The sequence below is a fragment of the Ctenocephalides felis genome, unplaced genomic scaffold (assembly GCF_003426905.1).
Source record: "Ctenocephalides felis isolate EL2017-DRISC unplaced genomic scaffold, ASM342690v1 CF-g0.4_SCAFFOLD_01886, whole genome shotgun sequence".
Lineage (NCBI taxonomy): Eukaryota > Metazoa > Arthropoda > Insecta > Siphonaptera > Pulicidae > Ctenocephalides > Ctenocephalides felis.
Window position 1 is genome coordinate 127640226 of NW_020538040.1, and position 15453 is coordinate 127655678.

Sequence of the window (15453 nt, forward strand, 5' to 3'; positions counted from 1 at the left end):
AATGTGAAAAGGAAGATCTCTTAGCGGGGTTATATTCTCACAAATTCTGCAGAACTGGTAGTGGAATACAAACAGGCACGTCGGCAACTAAATAAAACTATCAAAGATAGTAAAGTTAGGTGTTGGAAAGAACTTCTGGATGAAGCCGAGAAAAACCCACAATGAAGGCCTTATAAGATTATAATGTCTAGCTTAAAAAGCCAGCCAATGCCTTCGCCAACTTGCCCACCACTATTGAATAAAACAGTAACTACCTTTTTTTAGATGCAGTAGTTGATGCTCCTAGCAGACATTCAGTACAGTTTTCGCAAAGAGCGATCAACTATCGATGCTATAAACTTGAAAGTTAATACCGCCAAGGAAGCAATTGCTGGAATCAGATAGAAAGGTGATGCGAAGAAGTACTGTCTAGTAGCCACATTAGGTATCAAAAATGCATTCAATTCTGCAAACTGGGATTGCATTATGAATGCACTCCGCGACAAGGACGTGCCAGTATACCTCTGCAATATAGTCGCAAGCTACTTTACAGACATAATTCTAATGTACAAGTTACGCGATGGTACAGAAAAATATAATATAACATAGGGTGTGCCGCAAGGCTCTGCTCTAGCTGTGGAATATTATGCAATCCAGCATGTGTGAAACTGGTAGCATATGCAGACGATGTAGCCATAGTAGTTGTTTCCAAACAAATTGATGAGATCGTAAGTCTATTTGATATAACCTTGAGAAAAATTAATCGCTGAATGGGAACAATAAACAATGAACAATGGAAAAAGTTGTGATGCTGTTCTCATCACGAGTAGAGACCATCAAACCAAAGATAGGAAAACTAGAGATCATGTCAAAACCTCACATCTGTTACCTTGACTTAATGCTCGGATGTTCGATTGAATTTGAATCAGCAGGTGGAACACGTTAGTGATAAGGCGTCAGTAGTTAGGACAAGTCTTGCTCGACTGATACCCAAAACAAACCAGAAGGATATTACTATCATCAGTGGTTACTTCAGTGCTTACATATGGTATCTCCATATGGACTGATGCTCTCAAAACTCAAAAACTGAAGAGAATGGCAGGGCCTATATATGGTCTGACTGCTTTAGGAGTTGCTTGTGCATTTCGGACAATATCGGAGGAAGCAGCGTGCGTCATTACAGGAACTCTGTCTCTCTTAGTTTTAGCACAGGAAGCAGAGAACAACTGAGTCCTGAAAAGTTGAGAATAGAAGAACGGCCGAACAGCATTGACCGATGGCAGCTACTATGGAAGGTCGCAGTAAAGGGCAGATGAACGCATTGCCTCATTCCAAACATCAAAGTTAAATCGCAAACATAGAGAAGTAAATTATTACACTAAGCAAATGCCTTGGGCACGGCTGTTTCGAGCCTACCTACACCACTTCAAGCACGATAACTCGCCGGATTGCTTATAATGTTTGGAAGAAATCGAAAATGCTGAGAATGTGTTCTTCGCGTGCCCGCGATTTAATGCTCTACGGAAGATGTAGAACAGATATTGAGCCAAAGAATTACTCTAGAAGTGATGCTGACAACTGAAGCTGCTTAAAACGCCGTAGACAGATTTTAAATGTGCTAATTGACCTGCGTTCTATGGAAAGAGAAAGGGTGAATGGGACTTCGCTCATTTAAAAGACAAGTATAAAATCAAGGTAAGAATGATAACATTCCCCCACGAAGTAATGACAGTGGGAACCAGAGGCAAGGAAAAAGCAGTGGTTTTAGTCGGTATTATATCCAGGCGGTATTGAGTCCGGCATACCCAAACAAAAGACCAGCCTCAGATGCATAAAGGCATACCTTCGCTATAAAAAAAAAAACACATCGACTTTTTCTGAAGTACGCCAAAATGTTCAGAAACCACTGAAATTTTTGGCCGATTACTATAACTTACCCTACGGAAAGTTAACAAATTGTTATTTTAGATAAAAGTTTAAAATTTTCCATAAACTCAAAAGAATCTGAACTTATATTAGCCAAGAACTAAAAAGAAATATTAAAAGTAGCCCACCCTTACCGCTTAGGGTTATGGCAAGTATAGTAGATGTTCAGCGATTCTCAGTCACACTGATTATAAAGAAAAAATCGGTCAAACCGTTCCAAAGAATTATTGTTGTTATTAAAATTAGAGGCCAATTCTGGCGTAGAATTCATGTAAACTTCACTTATTTGGCGTTAATTTTACATTATATATTTGGATTTCTAAAATTTATACTTACGTCGACATACGAGGCGTTAATATAATCAGAATCTGGCTCTCCTTCTAACGGATCTAGAACTACCCTATTATAGTCATCTGGAAAAGAAAACACATACATATAAATATCTTTATATATAAAAATGAATTATGATATTAAGTTAGTCTAGCTAAAACTTTAGCTTTCAATCAGTCGTCGTAGTCCAAAGAAAAGGTGAAAAAGTATTTAAAAATTTCTTAAAAACTGTACATGTTGAATATAATTTCACAATCGAAATGACTTGAAACAATGAATGCAAGATGATCGGTTTATTTGTCAATTGTCAAAAGCATGTGATATAAGTTATGTTTATTAAGTGATGTATCTTTTAATTTTAAAATTTACATCTAGTTAAATTTTGCACTTTGTCCGGAGGCAAGTTGAGTGAACTTTCCGATGTGTGTAAATAGTCGATAATAATGTGATTTATATATGATCTACCTGTCTACCTGTTTACCCGTCCACCTGTCTAATTGTCGAAGTGTCTACCTGTCAAAATGTTTACCTGTCGATGTGCCTACCTGTTTACATTTTTAGCCGTCTATTTATTCGCCTGTCTACTTCTCTACCAGTCAACAAATCTACCAGCCTATATGTTCGCTATCTACATATTCACCTGTCTACCTGCCTGACTGTTCACCTGCCTACCTTTTCACCTGTTTGTCTATTTACTTATCTACCTCTTCACTTATATATTATACCTGCATACCTGTCTAACTTGTCACCAGACTGTCTGTTCACTGGCCTGTTTACCTGTCCACCTGCTCATCTGTCTACATGTTAAAATATCTACATAGTTACCCGTCCATATTATTAGCTGTCGAAGAGTATATCTCTCTACATTTAACGACAGTTTATCTGCCAACATATATACTTTTCAGCCTGTCTATCTGTCGAACGATCCAACCGTTTACCTGTGTACCTGTGTGCTTGTCTACTTTTGTACTTCTACCTATATGATCACTCGCCTATCTATTCATCTGTTCAAATATTTAGCTGTCTAACTACCAACCCATTCTTCATTCAGCGCTCGAAGCGAACACATCGATTATACAATACCTGAGTACAATCAACAAGCATAATAAACAGCATTTATTTAGTCACAGTTTAGTGTAGTGTTTGATCTAGTAAGTGACTTTACTTGTGAATTCAGTGCTTTTTAATTAAATATAGTGCTCCCGTCAGGGAGTACTATAAATTATCACTCCACAATACCAATTGTGGAATCATTTAACATCATTCACGAAGACCAAAATAATTCTACTCAACTAGTTCTGAACCAGATGACTACAAAAAGAAATAACGATGATGCAGTAAACAGATCAACATCGTCGGATCCAACTCCCATTCCATCAACAAGTAATTTGTCTTCAATAGCAACAATGGATCCAGAGTCCACTGCACGCGATGTGATTGATTACACGAATAAAAACCCATGGCAAGAGGTAACTTCCGCTAAAAGACGTCGCCCGAACAACGCAGTAAGTAATGAAAGCGTTCCCATAAAATTAGCCAACAAATTCAGCGCTCTAGAAAACAAAGTTTCTAAACCATCAGACGAGGCAACAGATAATAAAAAATCTACTCCTCCGCCTTTATTTGTCTACGGGGTTCGAGATTACAATCTTATGATAGCGGATATTAATTCAATTATTAATAAAAACAAATACATCACTAAATACCTACCCAATAAAACTATTAAATTCAACATTTTTGAAATAGAAGACTACCGCAATTTTGTTAAATTTCTGCGTGAAAGAGACGTCGTTTTTCATACCTACCAGATAAAAGCGGAACGCTCATACAGGGTTGTACTCAAATATCTGCACTACGCCACAGATAAAAATGATATCAAAGCCGCAATTGAAAAAGAAGGTCATCCTGTCAGAAATATTACTAATATCATGCATCCGAAAACTAAACAATTGCTGAACATGTTTTACATAGACTTAGAACCCAAAGAAAACAATTCGTCAATTTTTAAAATGAATAAAATGTTAAACCAAATAATTCATTTTGAGCCCCCAATAAGATCATCTAATATTCCGCAGTGTGTAAGGTGCCAAATGTACGGCCATACCCAGCGTTATTGCAACCGCAGATTTATATGTGTAAAATGCGGCTCTGATCATGAGTCTAAAAAGTGTACAAAAGCAGCTGAAGCCCCGCCCCTTTGTTATCATTGCGGCGATAATCATACCGCAAACTACAAAGGGTGTTCTTACTACCTTCACCTTGTCGGTGCAGATAACGATCAAGCAACAATAGGCAGAAGTAACGGGACTTATTTACACACAAATGCAAACCGGTACAAATCCAACCTTCACAACAATAGAATTTCTCAGTACGCAAATCCTCAGCATATGTCTTATGGTCAGGTAATAAAATCGCAATCAAACCTATTTAACAACAATCAAAATCACATTAACAACAGTAATTCTCCATCGATGTCTGATTTCCTGACTGAATTTAAAAATATGTTTAGCCAGTTAATGGAACAAAACACCATGATTGTCAAAATGTTATCAACATTAATCAACATTAATAAAGCTAAATAATGGCTAATATTTTAAACTTAGGATTATGGAATGCTAACGGCTTGTATCAACACAAAGCCGAAGTAGAATTATTTTTGAGACACAACAATATCGACATCTTTTTAATTAGTGAAACACACTTCACCAAGTATTCAAACTTTTATATACCAAATTACAAGACATACTTCACTAACCATCCCGATGGCACCGCACATGGTGGGACTGCCATTATTGTAAAATCTAATCTTCTTCATTACGAACTGGATAAATACGAATCTGAAATTTTGCAAGCCACATCAATTTCATTAAAAATGAATTCATTCAACTTATGTGTTTCTGCAGTCTATTGTCCGCCGAGGCACAATATAACCAGTTTACAATTTCAAGATTTTTTCTCTACACTAGGTAGTCATTTCATCGCCGGCGGAGACTACAACAGCAAACACGTCAATTGGGGCTCAAGATTAAATAATCCCAAAGGAAAACAGCTATATGATACAATACATAAACTCAATTATAGTGTTCTTTCTTCAGGTTCCCCCACCTACTGGCCGAGCGATCCTGCCAAAAAACCAGATCTATTGGACTTTTTTGTATCATCGGGTATAAGCTCAATTCACAAGGAAGTACGAGCAAGCTACGACTTATCATCTGACCATAGTCCAGTAATAGCCAGCATAAGCACTTCGGCAAGTATTTTTAAACCCTCCTCTAGGATCTGCAACCATAAAACAAACTGGGACATCTACCGGAAGTTCGTAGAAGACAAAGTTAACCTCAAAGTTAAACTTAAAAATTCCGCTGATATCGAAAACACCATCGATTCCTTTAATACTCTTCTATACGATGCTGCAAAGTTTGCTACTCCTACTCCTGTTACGACAGAAAACTCCTGCCAGACAACAACATATGAAATAAAAAGGCTCATAGCAGAAAAAAGAAAAGCTAGGCGTAGGTGGCAACATAGTCATTTGCCCACAGACAAAAACATTTTCAATAATCTGAGCAACAAGTTGAAAGCAAGGTTAAAGGAACTCAATCAAGTGAGATTTAATAACTATGTATCCAGTTTGAATCGTTTTGACAATTCTATCTGGAAACCCGTCAAAAATAAACTTAAACCTAACTTTCAAAATCCTCCAGTTCGTATGGATACCCAGACCTCTGCATGGGCAAGAAGTGACAAAGACAAAGCAGATATATTTGCGGAATACTTAGCTACAGTTTTTCGGCCTAACAATTTATCAAATTATAATGTCAACATTAGTCCTGCTTTAGACCATAATAGCAGTCACGAAAGCGAGAAACGTTTCTTGTCTCTCAAATTAGTAGTTAGTGAAATAAAGAAAGTTAAAGCAAAAAAATCGCCTGGAATAGACCAAATATCTCCCAGAATGCTCAAAGAATTGCCTGTAAAAGGATTCATTATAATCACCTATATCTTCAACGCTATTGTGAGACTTGACTACTGGCCAAATCAATTCAAGACCTCTTTAATAAAGATGATTCCAAAAACTGGCAAGGATCAACACTTAGTCACATCTTATAGGCCAATCAGCCTTCTTCCTATATTGTCAAAAATTTTAGAAAAACTGTTACTACAAGATATTCTGAAGGAATCCAATATCTTCCCTGATCACCAGTTTGGATTTCGTAAAGAGCACTCAACCATACAGCAGTGTCACAGGATTGCCAGTCATATCTATAACTCATTCGAATCCAAACAATATTGCACCGCCGTCTTTTTGGACGTCAAACAAGCATTCGACAAAGTGTGCCACGACAGACTCGTCACAAAAATTAGACTCTACTTACCAGTAAAGTATCATAATATCTTAACATCATATATTGTCAACAGAAAGTTTATAATCAAGGTTAATTCCTCGTCGTCTGACGTATTTCCTATCAAGTCAGGGGTACCGCAGGGAAGTGTGTTGGGTCCATTCCTATACACCCTGTTTACGCGCGATATTCCTACAACATCTATTACCACAATCGCCACTTTTGCAGACGACATATCAATCTTATCCACTGATGACAACCCTAGTACTGCTTGTTTAAAACTGCAGTATCATCTTAATTTGATTGAAGATTGGACCAAACTGTGGAACATAGGCATCAATGAGTCTAAGTCTAGCCACATTACTTTTACTCTTAACAAACAATCGTGTCCTGCAGTGTTCTTAAATGGCAATCAAATTCCAACAGTCAGCACCATCAAATATCTTGGAATTCACTTTGACGAAAAACTCACCTGGCGACATCACATTTGCACTAAAGTTAAGCAAATGAAAACGCGAGTTAAAGAACTCGGCTGGCTCATTGGACATAGATCCAAATTATCTCTTGAAAACAAGGTCCTTATTTATAATATGATAATTAAACCGTTGTGGACTTATGGTCTTCAGATTTGGGGCTGCTCAAGCAAATCAAATATTGCTCTTATACAACGGATGCAATCAAAAATTACTCGTTTGATCACAGGAGCACCCTGGTACGTAACTAATCAGATGATCCATAACGATCTAAATATACAGTTCGTTAATGATGTCATTAAATCAATCAGTGAAAAACATCACCGGAAGCTCAAAAACCATCCAAACACACTAATGGCGCCACTGTTAGCAACTCCAAACAGCAGAAGATTGAAGAAGAAATGGCCGAGTGATTTGATTTAAGCAGAACATTACTTGATGAAGTGACCTCTATTAAATATTTATAAATCTTTTATTGAGAGAGTGTGTGTGTGAATGTCTGTGCGTATGTATGTACGTATGTTAGTGTATATGATAATTTCATAACATTAGATCTTAAAATACGTAGTTTTCCCAGTAAACGGCCGAAGGACCTGAGCCAACTAGTATACCACTTGCTGAAGTGGTTACTATTATATAATTTCTTTTTTTGTTAACGTGCGTGTGAGTATGTTTGTGTGCATGTACGTATGCATGTGTGTGTATTTGTTAAATTTATCACAATAGCTTATAGGATACCTTGTATTCTGATTGCTGTAAATAAAGAAATAATAAAAAAAAAAAAAAACTACCAACCTGCTTACATGTTTACCTTTTTACACTTCTACTTTGCTTTCTGTTTATCTGTCTACGTTCCTACATATTCTATCGTCTATCTGTCTATGAATAACTTCATTTGTATCTGAATCAATAATAATAATTTGTATTGATCATTTTTGTTCATTTCAATAAATGTCAAGTTTTTTAAACTTTTTTTTCCTGCAGCTCCAAAACCGTTAGATCAGCCGGTGCAAAAATCCATTTGCTCAATACAAGTAAAATAATAAATAATTCAAATTGCATGCTCCGTTCTTTTAAAAACTTAATTGCACTCTTTGCTTTGTATCTCCAAAACGGTTGGATCTACCTTACCCGCCTATCAGCACGTCTCCTTGTCAATAGAAATCGAACGTTTTTTGAATAAATCTAATTGGTTGATTCGTGCTCGTTGATGAAAAATTATATCCTCACATACATACACACACACATACATCCATCTTTTCTAAGACATGTCAAAATGTTCGGAAAGCATTGAAACAAAAACATAAAAAAAAATCAATTTTTTGTTAATACTATAACTCACCCTACGGGAAGTTGTAATTAATTTTAGATAATTAATATTTGTGCATAAAAACTTTATTAAACAGACCGCAATTGTTATTATAAACTTAAAACGTTGTGCACTGACAGTATTGGTATTTTTAGAACATTTTCTAGATAATATTGTTATTTTCTTTAGATTATTCAATATTAAGATCTTCAATTTGAAATCAATCAAAGGGGACATTTTTGTTATGGCAACGCTACGTTATGCTTGTCTCTTGGTTTCACAGTTTTTACTAAAAAAGCGAGCATAACATATTATTGCCACAACATCGCTATCTTATTCTCCATATCTTAACGCTATGTTATGGCAGAATTGGTCCATAAATCTTTATAATTATCCCACAAAATCTTTGGGTAGCCAATACTATAGCGAATAGTAGACGAATTTGCATTGATGTACAATTCAATGTATACATTCGCACTGGTAATCATCTGTAAGTGCGAGTCATGCATCTTCATATGTTGGATACTGTTTTCTGTTCACTTCACGTATTATTTTAAATGACAGTGGGCCGATAACATCAATCAATAACAGTCGAAAATTAAAGTATTCAGTCATGCTTGGATTATTTGCAAATACTTCCAAAGTAGGGTATTGCGGGGCCAATTTGACTTTCAGGTATTATACTGGCTAAACCAAATGAACTACATCAAAACACATAACGCGTATCAAATAAACGATTATAAAACTATGTTCAGTAAAATACCCAGTTGAATCCTAATATGTGTTCATATTATTGGACTCGGTGATAGGTGACTTCTTTCTTATGCGCACGATGCAGATTTCTAGAAATCGTTGTGTAAATGAGAAAAAGCTTTTTCGGCGGGTTGTTATATTTGTTACTACTAAAATTCGGTTCTTGCTGGAAGATGAAAATAAAAACAATTGATTGTTTGTATTTTCTAAGAGCATATTTTAATAAACAAAATATAAGTTATTAATTGAACTTTTTGTTTCCTTGAATATATGATTCTATACGAGCCTATCATATGTAAAATGTAGCATAGAAGTTACTATATATCTTTTACTTGCACGTTTTTTTGTATCTATGTACTTCATTCCCCATGTAATAAAATAAACTAGTTGTTAAGTTAATTATTATAAAAATTGTAACATTGTCATATATTTATAAGAGTTATATAAACTGAATTACAAAGTTAAACAAATTATTTATTTAAAGTATATAAGTGAGCTTTAGAACTTTAACCAGAATTAAAATTAAAATTTTAATTATTTTTGATATACAAAAAATTTTTTTTGAGAAAAAAAAAATTGGAAAAAAAATTGAAATAATTTTTTTCCCCAAAAGCAATTATTCTGTCAAAACAAACATAAAGTTTTTCAAATCATTCAAATCGGATGCTTAGTTCTCTCAAAAACTGTCAGTTTTTGCACATTTAGCTTGGTATTTCCGAAACTGTAGACCTGCCTTTATCAAAATCTCATCACCACTTCTCCTGGTCATTACAAATGAAATGTTTTTAGATCATTCAAATCGGATGCTCCGTTCTTTCAAAAACTCGATTTCTATTTTTTGCACTCTTTGCTCCGTATCTCCGAAACGGATGGACTGCCTTTGCCAAAAATGTATCAGCACATCTCCTTATCAATAGAAATCGAATGTTTTTGAAATCATTGAAATCGGTTGATTCGTGCGTCCAAAAACGTGGTCGAAAACCAACATAAATGCATGAAATAAATATCATTATTATCACTCAACTGAATACATCCAGCAACGTGTGGGCTGCAATTTAGTAAAAAATCTTATTAAAGTTTAATTGTTGTCTAAACACACGCGCTGGAAGATCATGACGATGTATTGCATTTTGGTCAAGCGAGGAGCTAAGATGTGTGTTCTGATCATTTGAACTTTTCACAAGATAAATAAACTCAACCGTTCATATGCGCGCTGGTAAGTCAAAGCAGCGTGCACATATGGTACGATTTATACATATGATGATCGTTGAACGTCAAAGGTTCCAGTTTCGACGGCATAGGCACTATTGACTACAGTGATTGATTATATCGCAAAAGTCGTAGTCTTTCGTTCTCTATCTTCTCGTACATATCGACCATGTTGTTGGTAAATTTCATGTTATAGTAATATAACGCACAAATCTTTCTCCGGGTTTGGTATTATTATAACTTGTGCAGATTTGAAGCAACGCGGCCACTATCCTGTTCTGGTGATGGCGTTGAATATGAATGCTATGAGCAATGTTATTTTACCTGATAATTCTTTAATAATTCTACCAGTATCAAGTCATATAATGCGGACTTTTTAGGGTTGAGGATTTGGATTTGATGATAAACTCCTTCTGATTGGATACATTTTATTGGTTGCAAAGATCCTATTTGTCTTAATCTTTTCAATTTCTTGACTTGGAGCATTATCAAATGGCTGGAAGACGCACTCAAAACATTTTGCAAATAGTTGGGCTTTCTCTGAATCGCTTTTAGCCCATGGATCATATATACTCTCTCTAATTGGCGACGCAGGAAATTCAGGTTTCTTTGAGTTTTTAATAAGTTTCCATATTAAATGATCTGTTCTTGATAGTTGTCTTATATATTTTTCAAATTCTTCATTTCTCATTCTGCTCTAATTATATTTAAGCTCTCTGCGTAACTTATTATATTTGTTTTTATCCTCAGGTCTATGGTAACGCTGCCATATTGCTCTCGCATGTTTTTTATCCTGTATTAGGACTTTGACTTTGGATGATACCTCACACTTTACATATATTTGTGGTATATCTGGAGTAGCTTTTTGTGCTGATGTTTGGATATTCTTTATTAATGTTTCAGTTGCTGCTTCAACTTCGGCTTCATCCTTGTGTGAAATTTTAAGATTTGTTTTTTCAATTAGGTCTTCCCGAAAATTATCCCATTTTGTGAATTTGCTATGTAGTTGAATAGGTTTACTTCTGGAAATAGTTGAGACACCAACTGTTAACACAATAGGGGAGTGATCCAATGATAAGTCGTTGTATGATTTGATATCTGTAAATTTGTCATTAATTTGATTGTATATGACAAAGTCTAAAAGATCCGGTATTTTATGGGGGTCACTTGGCCAATATGCCGAAGATCCTGATGATAAAATGCTAAAGTTGTTGCTGTCTATTGCTTTCAAAAGTTCTTTACCTTTTGCTGTAATAAGTCTTGAGCCCCGTCTAGTATGCTCGCAATTATAATCACCATCGACTACAAATCTATCACCTACATTATTAAAGAACTCTTCCAATTCATTTTGTTTTATAATATATAATATATCATGGAAGGCAATAAACCGCTGAAAGTGATAAATCATATGACTTGATTTTTAACTTCCCGTAGGGTAGTTATAGTAATGAGCAACAAATCAAAAATGAAAATTTTTGCATTTTTCGACGTTTTGAAGGTTTCTGAACATTTTGACATACCTCAGAAAAAATTGATGTGTGTGTATGTGTGTTTTGTGTGTCCGCATTTTTTCGTTCACGTTTTCGGGCGCATAAATATTTTTGACTTTGTGATTCAATTTATATAATTATTATAAATATTAGACAATGTTACAGTATTTATAACAATTTATTTGAAAACATTTAATAATCCTCGAACATTTTGTTACGGTGCGGGAAGTTTCAGCAATTTGCCTTAAGGCACGATGCCATACACCACTAGTTATTTTTATTATTGTGGCTTGAAGATAGTTGAATTTAAAATCTGTAAGAGCATAAGGTTCTAATGAATCCTTAAGTATAATGGCTGAACCTCCGCGTGCCATATTATCAGGGTGATTACATTGGTACGTTGTGTAATTTGGTATTTAGAGGTATGAAAAATTTGTAAAATGTGTTTCGCTAATTAATATTACATAGTGGTTTAGTTTTAGGAATGTTATCAGTTCTAGTTTATGTTACGTTAGACCATTGGTAAAAAGTGCGATTCTAATAAACTTTGCCATCAGTAATTTTCTTCATTTATTAATGTTGTAACCATATATTTAGTGCCATTCCATTTTGCTGAATTAGCTGATTGAACATGATTTTGAACTCATTTAAGAACTGCGTAAGATAAGTCATCATGTTTGATTCCGTATTATTACCTTCATTGTTTACTACCTGTGTAAAAGTTCTATTTTGATTTCGATTTGGGTAGAGATCATTATATTTATTCGGATTAGCTTATCGTTATTCATAGGTTGACCAGGAGTTGGTGTAGGTGCAATGAATAGTATTGGAAATCGCCTCTTATATAATTTTTTGTACGTTGAACATCCACGATAATTTGCAGCATCGGGCTGTTCACAATTGTGGCAGAAATATGGAATATTATCTGATTTTTGGCAATCTGCCATTTTATGCGAATCACCGCATCTTGAACACACATATGGTCTGAAACAATAACCGTTTGTGTGTCCGTATAATTGACATCTTTTACATTGAACGATAGTTTCGTTATTTTTTGGAGGTCTGATTCTAAGTATGTTATTCATTATTTTTGTTACACTGTACACATCCTTATTATCCTTGGTCGGCTCTAAATCCAGATGGAATAAATATAGTGGTTTGTTTGTATTACGATCACGGATGTTAGTAATACTTCTAGCTTTATGCCCTAAAGTCTCAAATGAAGTCTTGATGTCATTAACTTTCGTTGTAAAATGAATATGTCTAATTAACACTCTATGTACTCTTTCCTCATTTAGCTGATACGTGTGATAAACTACTTTTGTACCCCGTAAATATTTTGATAGTTTTCGAAAAATATCCGAACTTGAGCACAATATTTTAACTACTTTATTGGCAAATGTACGATAAAAATAATTATTTGTAGTGACTATTTTGTTAATTTTTGTAAACATATTTTTTAAATCTTTAATGTAGTAGATAAATATAGGTGGTGGACGTTGAACGAATGTTTGTGAAATATTGACTGTATTCGTATTATTTTGCAATTTATTTATTTAAAGATTCGAATCTATTTTGAACATTAATTCCATTAGTGTCTAAAAACGAAGACAACTTTTGTCTCTTGCTACACGGCACTTCTTGCCAGGAGTGTTGTGTATTTAAGTCACTAGTATCTTCTATTACTTGAGATTGAGGCTCACATGCATGTTGTACTGTTGCTGTCAAACTTTGTAAAGGTTGACTTTTTTAGAAATTACTGTCAGACATCAATGTATCTAGTAACGCATTCATCATCTCCGCTATAAGTAGAACTTCAGTATTCATATCCCCAAAGAAAATAATTTTTTCTTTTACGAATTATTCGTTGGAGCACTATATTAACTATTTTTTTCTCTTTTTTAGTTTCTGAACAAAAGAATACTCAAATCACATATACTGATTTAACTTAATTTAAATTTTAAACACTCCGTTCGCGTCGAAGGTTTGACGTGAAGTAAAAAATCGAAAATGAAAATGTTTTCATATCTTCACGTTTTAGAGGTTTCTGAACATTTTGGCATACCTTAGAAAAAATGAATGTATATGTGTGTTTTGTATGTGCGCAATTCTTCGTCCACGTTTTCGGATGTACGGATTAACCGATTTAGTTGGTTCTTGTAAATTAAATGTTTTATATGATGCACTATTAATTTTTATTTAGATTCAACAGATGTTTTTATATAACCACTATGAAAGCTTACACGTTGGTGTAAAGTTAAAATAATCATGTTACAAGACATAAATTAAAATAATAGTTATTCCAACTCTGCTGATGAATATTTCTGACAAAATACCTGATCAAAGTTATATTCAGTGCTATCTTTGTAAAAAATGTGTCCATAAAATTTATATTTTGCATTTTAATTATTGTAACTATTATTTTGTAAAATCAGTAAATTCAGTGATAAATTAGCTAGGAGTTTTACTGAACATAAACAGATTGTTGTTTGTTTGATGTATGGTATTTGCTGTAACGTCATTGGTTTGGTTTTCAAAATATAATTGCTCAAAGTCAAATTGAACCTTTGTGCATCGCCCTACCCTACTACAGTCATCCAATATAGGTTATATCCGTATGCAGGATTATTAAATTATTAAATCTTATAACTTACATGGTATACATTTTTGATTTTGATTTTTGTCCAAATTTGTTTTTTTTGTTGCATGTCTGCAGGAATGAGTTTCTACTTTTACTGCAGTCTGAAATAAGAAAAAAATATTATAATAAATATATAAATATTACTTTGAATTTGTTCTAAATTTTAATTAATTGTGAAATTCTTATTATATTTATTACTAAATCAACCTTTTAGAATAACTAAATGAATAATTAGACAGACCTAATATAATTATCTTATATTAGGTTGTCAAATATCTCCCTTCCGCTTTTTTGCTCTTGGTTTATAATACAAAAAGGCGGAAATGAGATATTTGACAACCTTATATATATATATATATATATACACACACCCATATATATATATATATATATATATATATATATATTATATATGTATATTATATTATTCCACTTGCCTGAAATTCTACTTTGTACAAAACAGGAAATTTTCTTCGTTGCTCGCATAGCTTTACATAATTTTTTAAATCTATTGGTTTATCCGGTATTGTTGCTGCCATGGAACCATTTTCATCAGCTGAAATATAAAAAATTAAATAACTATATTGAAGAAAATTAATTGAAAATAATTTAATATTCATTTTCAAAGTTAACGAATTATATATATACGAGTATATATATATATATATATATATATATATATATATATATACATATATATATATATATATTATATATATATACATATATATATATATATATATATATATATATATATATATACAGTAGCGGCGCTAGGCGTCGGCGGCCATGCAAGAGGCCCCGGAAAAATTTTAGTTGTTTAAAATTTAGTTAATTTTCATACTGATGTGCGAGTAAAAAATGTGATTAGTGGTTTATGGGCACTATCATTTTACTTTCTTATCTCTTATGGACACTATCTGATATCGTCTGATTAATAAATCTAAATCTAACAACTTCGCACGAGCTAATTATCTGGTTGTTTATATTTGTGTATTTC

At 33.7% G+C, this 15453-nt stretch overlaps 1 protein-coding gene across 2 annotated transcripts in view; it reads right to left on the reverse strand.

Moving 5' to 3' along the window:
- The window catches only part of LOC113377402 (receptor-type tyrosine-protein phosphatase kappa), a 98703-nt gene that overhangs the window by 14435 nt on the left and 68815 nt on the right, over window positions 1-15453 (reverse strand). For both annotated transcript variants that reach the window (XM_026617714.1, XM_026617715.1), the window contains exons 3-5: window positions 14891-15009; window positions 14467-14554; window positions 2242-2318 (exon numbers count right to left, since the gene is read on the reverse strand). In XM_026617714.1, coding sequence (XP_026473499.1) covers window positions 2242-2318; window positions 14467-14554; window positions 14891-15009 — 284 coding nt within the window. The remainder of the gene's footprint in view (window positions 1-2241; window positions 2319-14466; window positions 14555-14890; window positions 15010-15453) is intronic.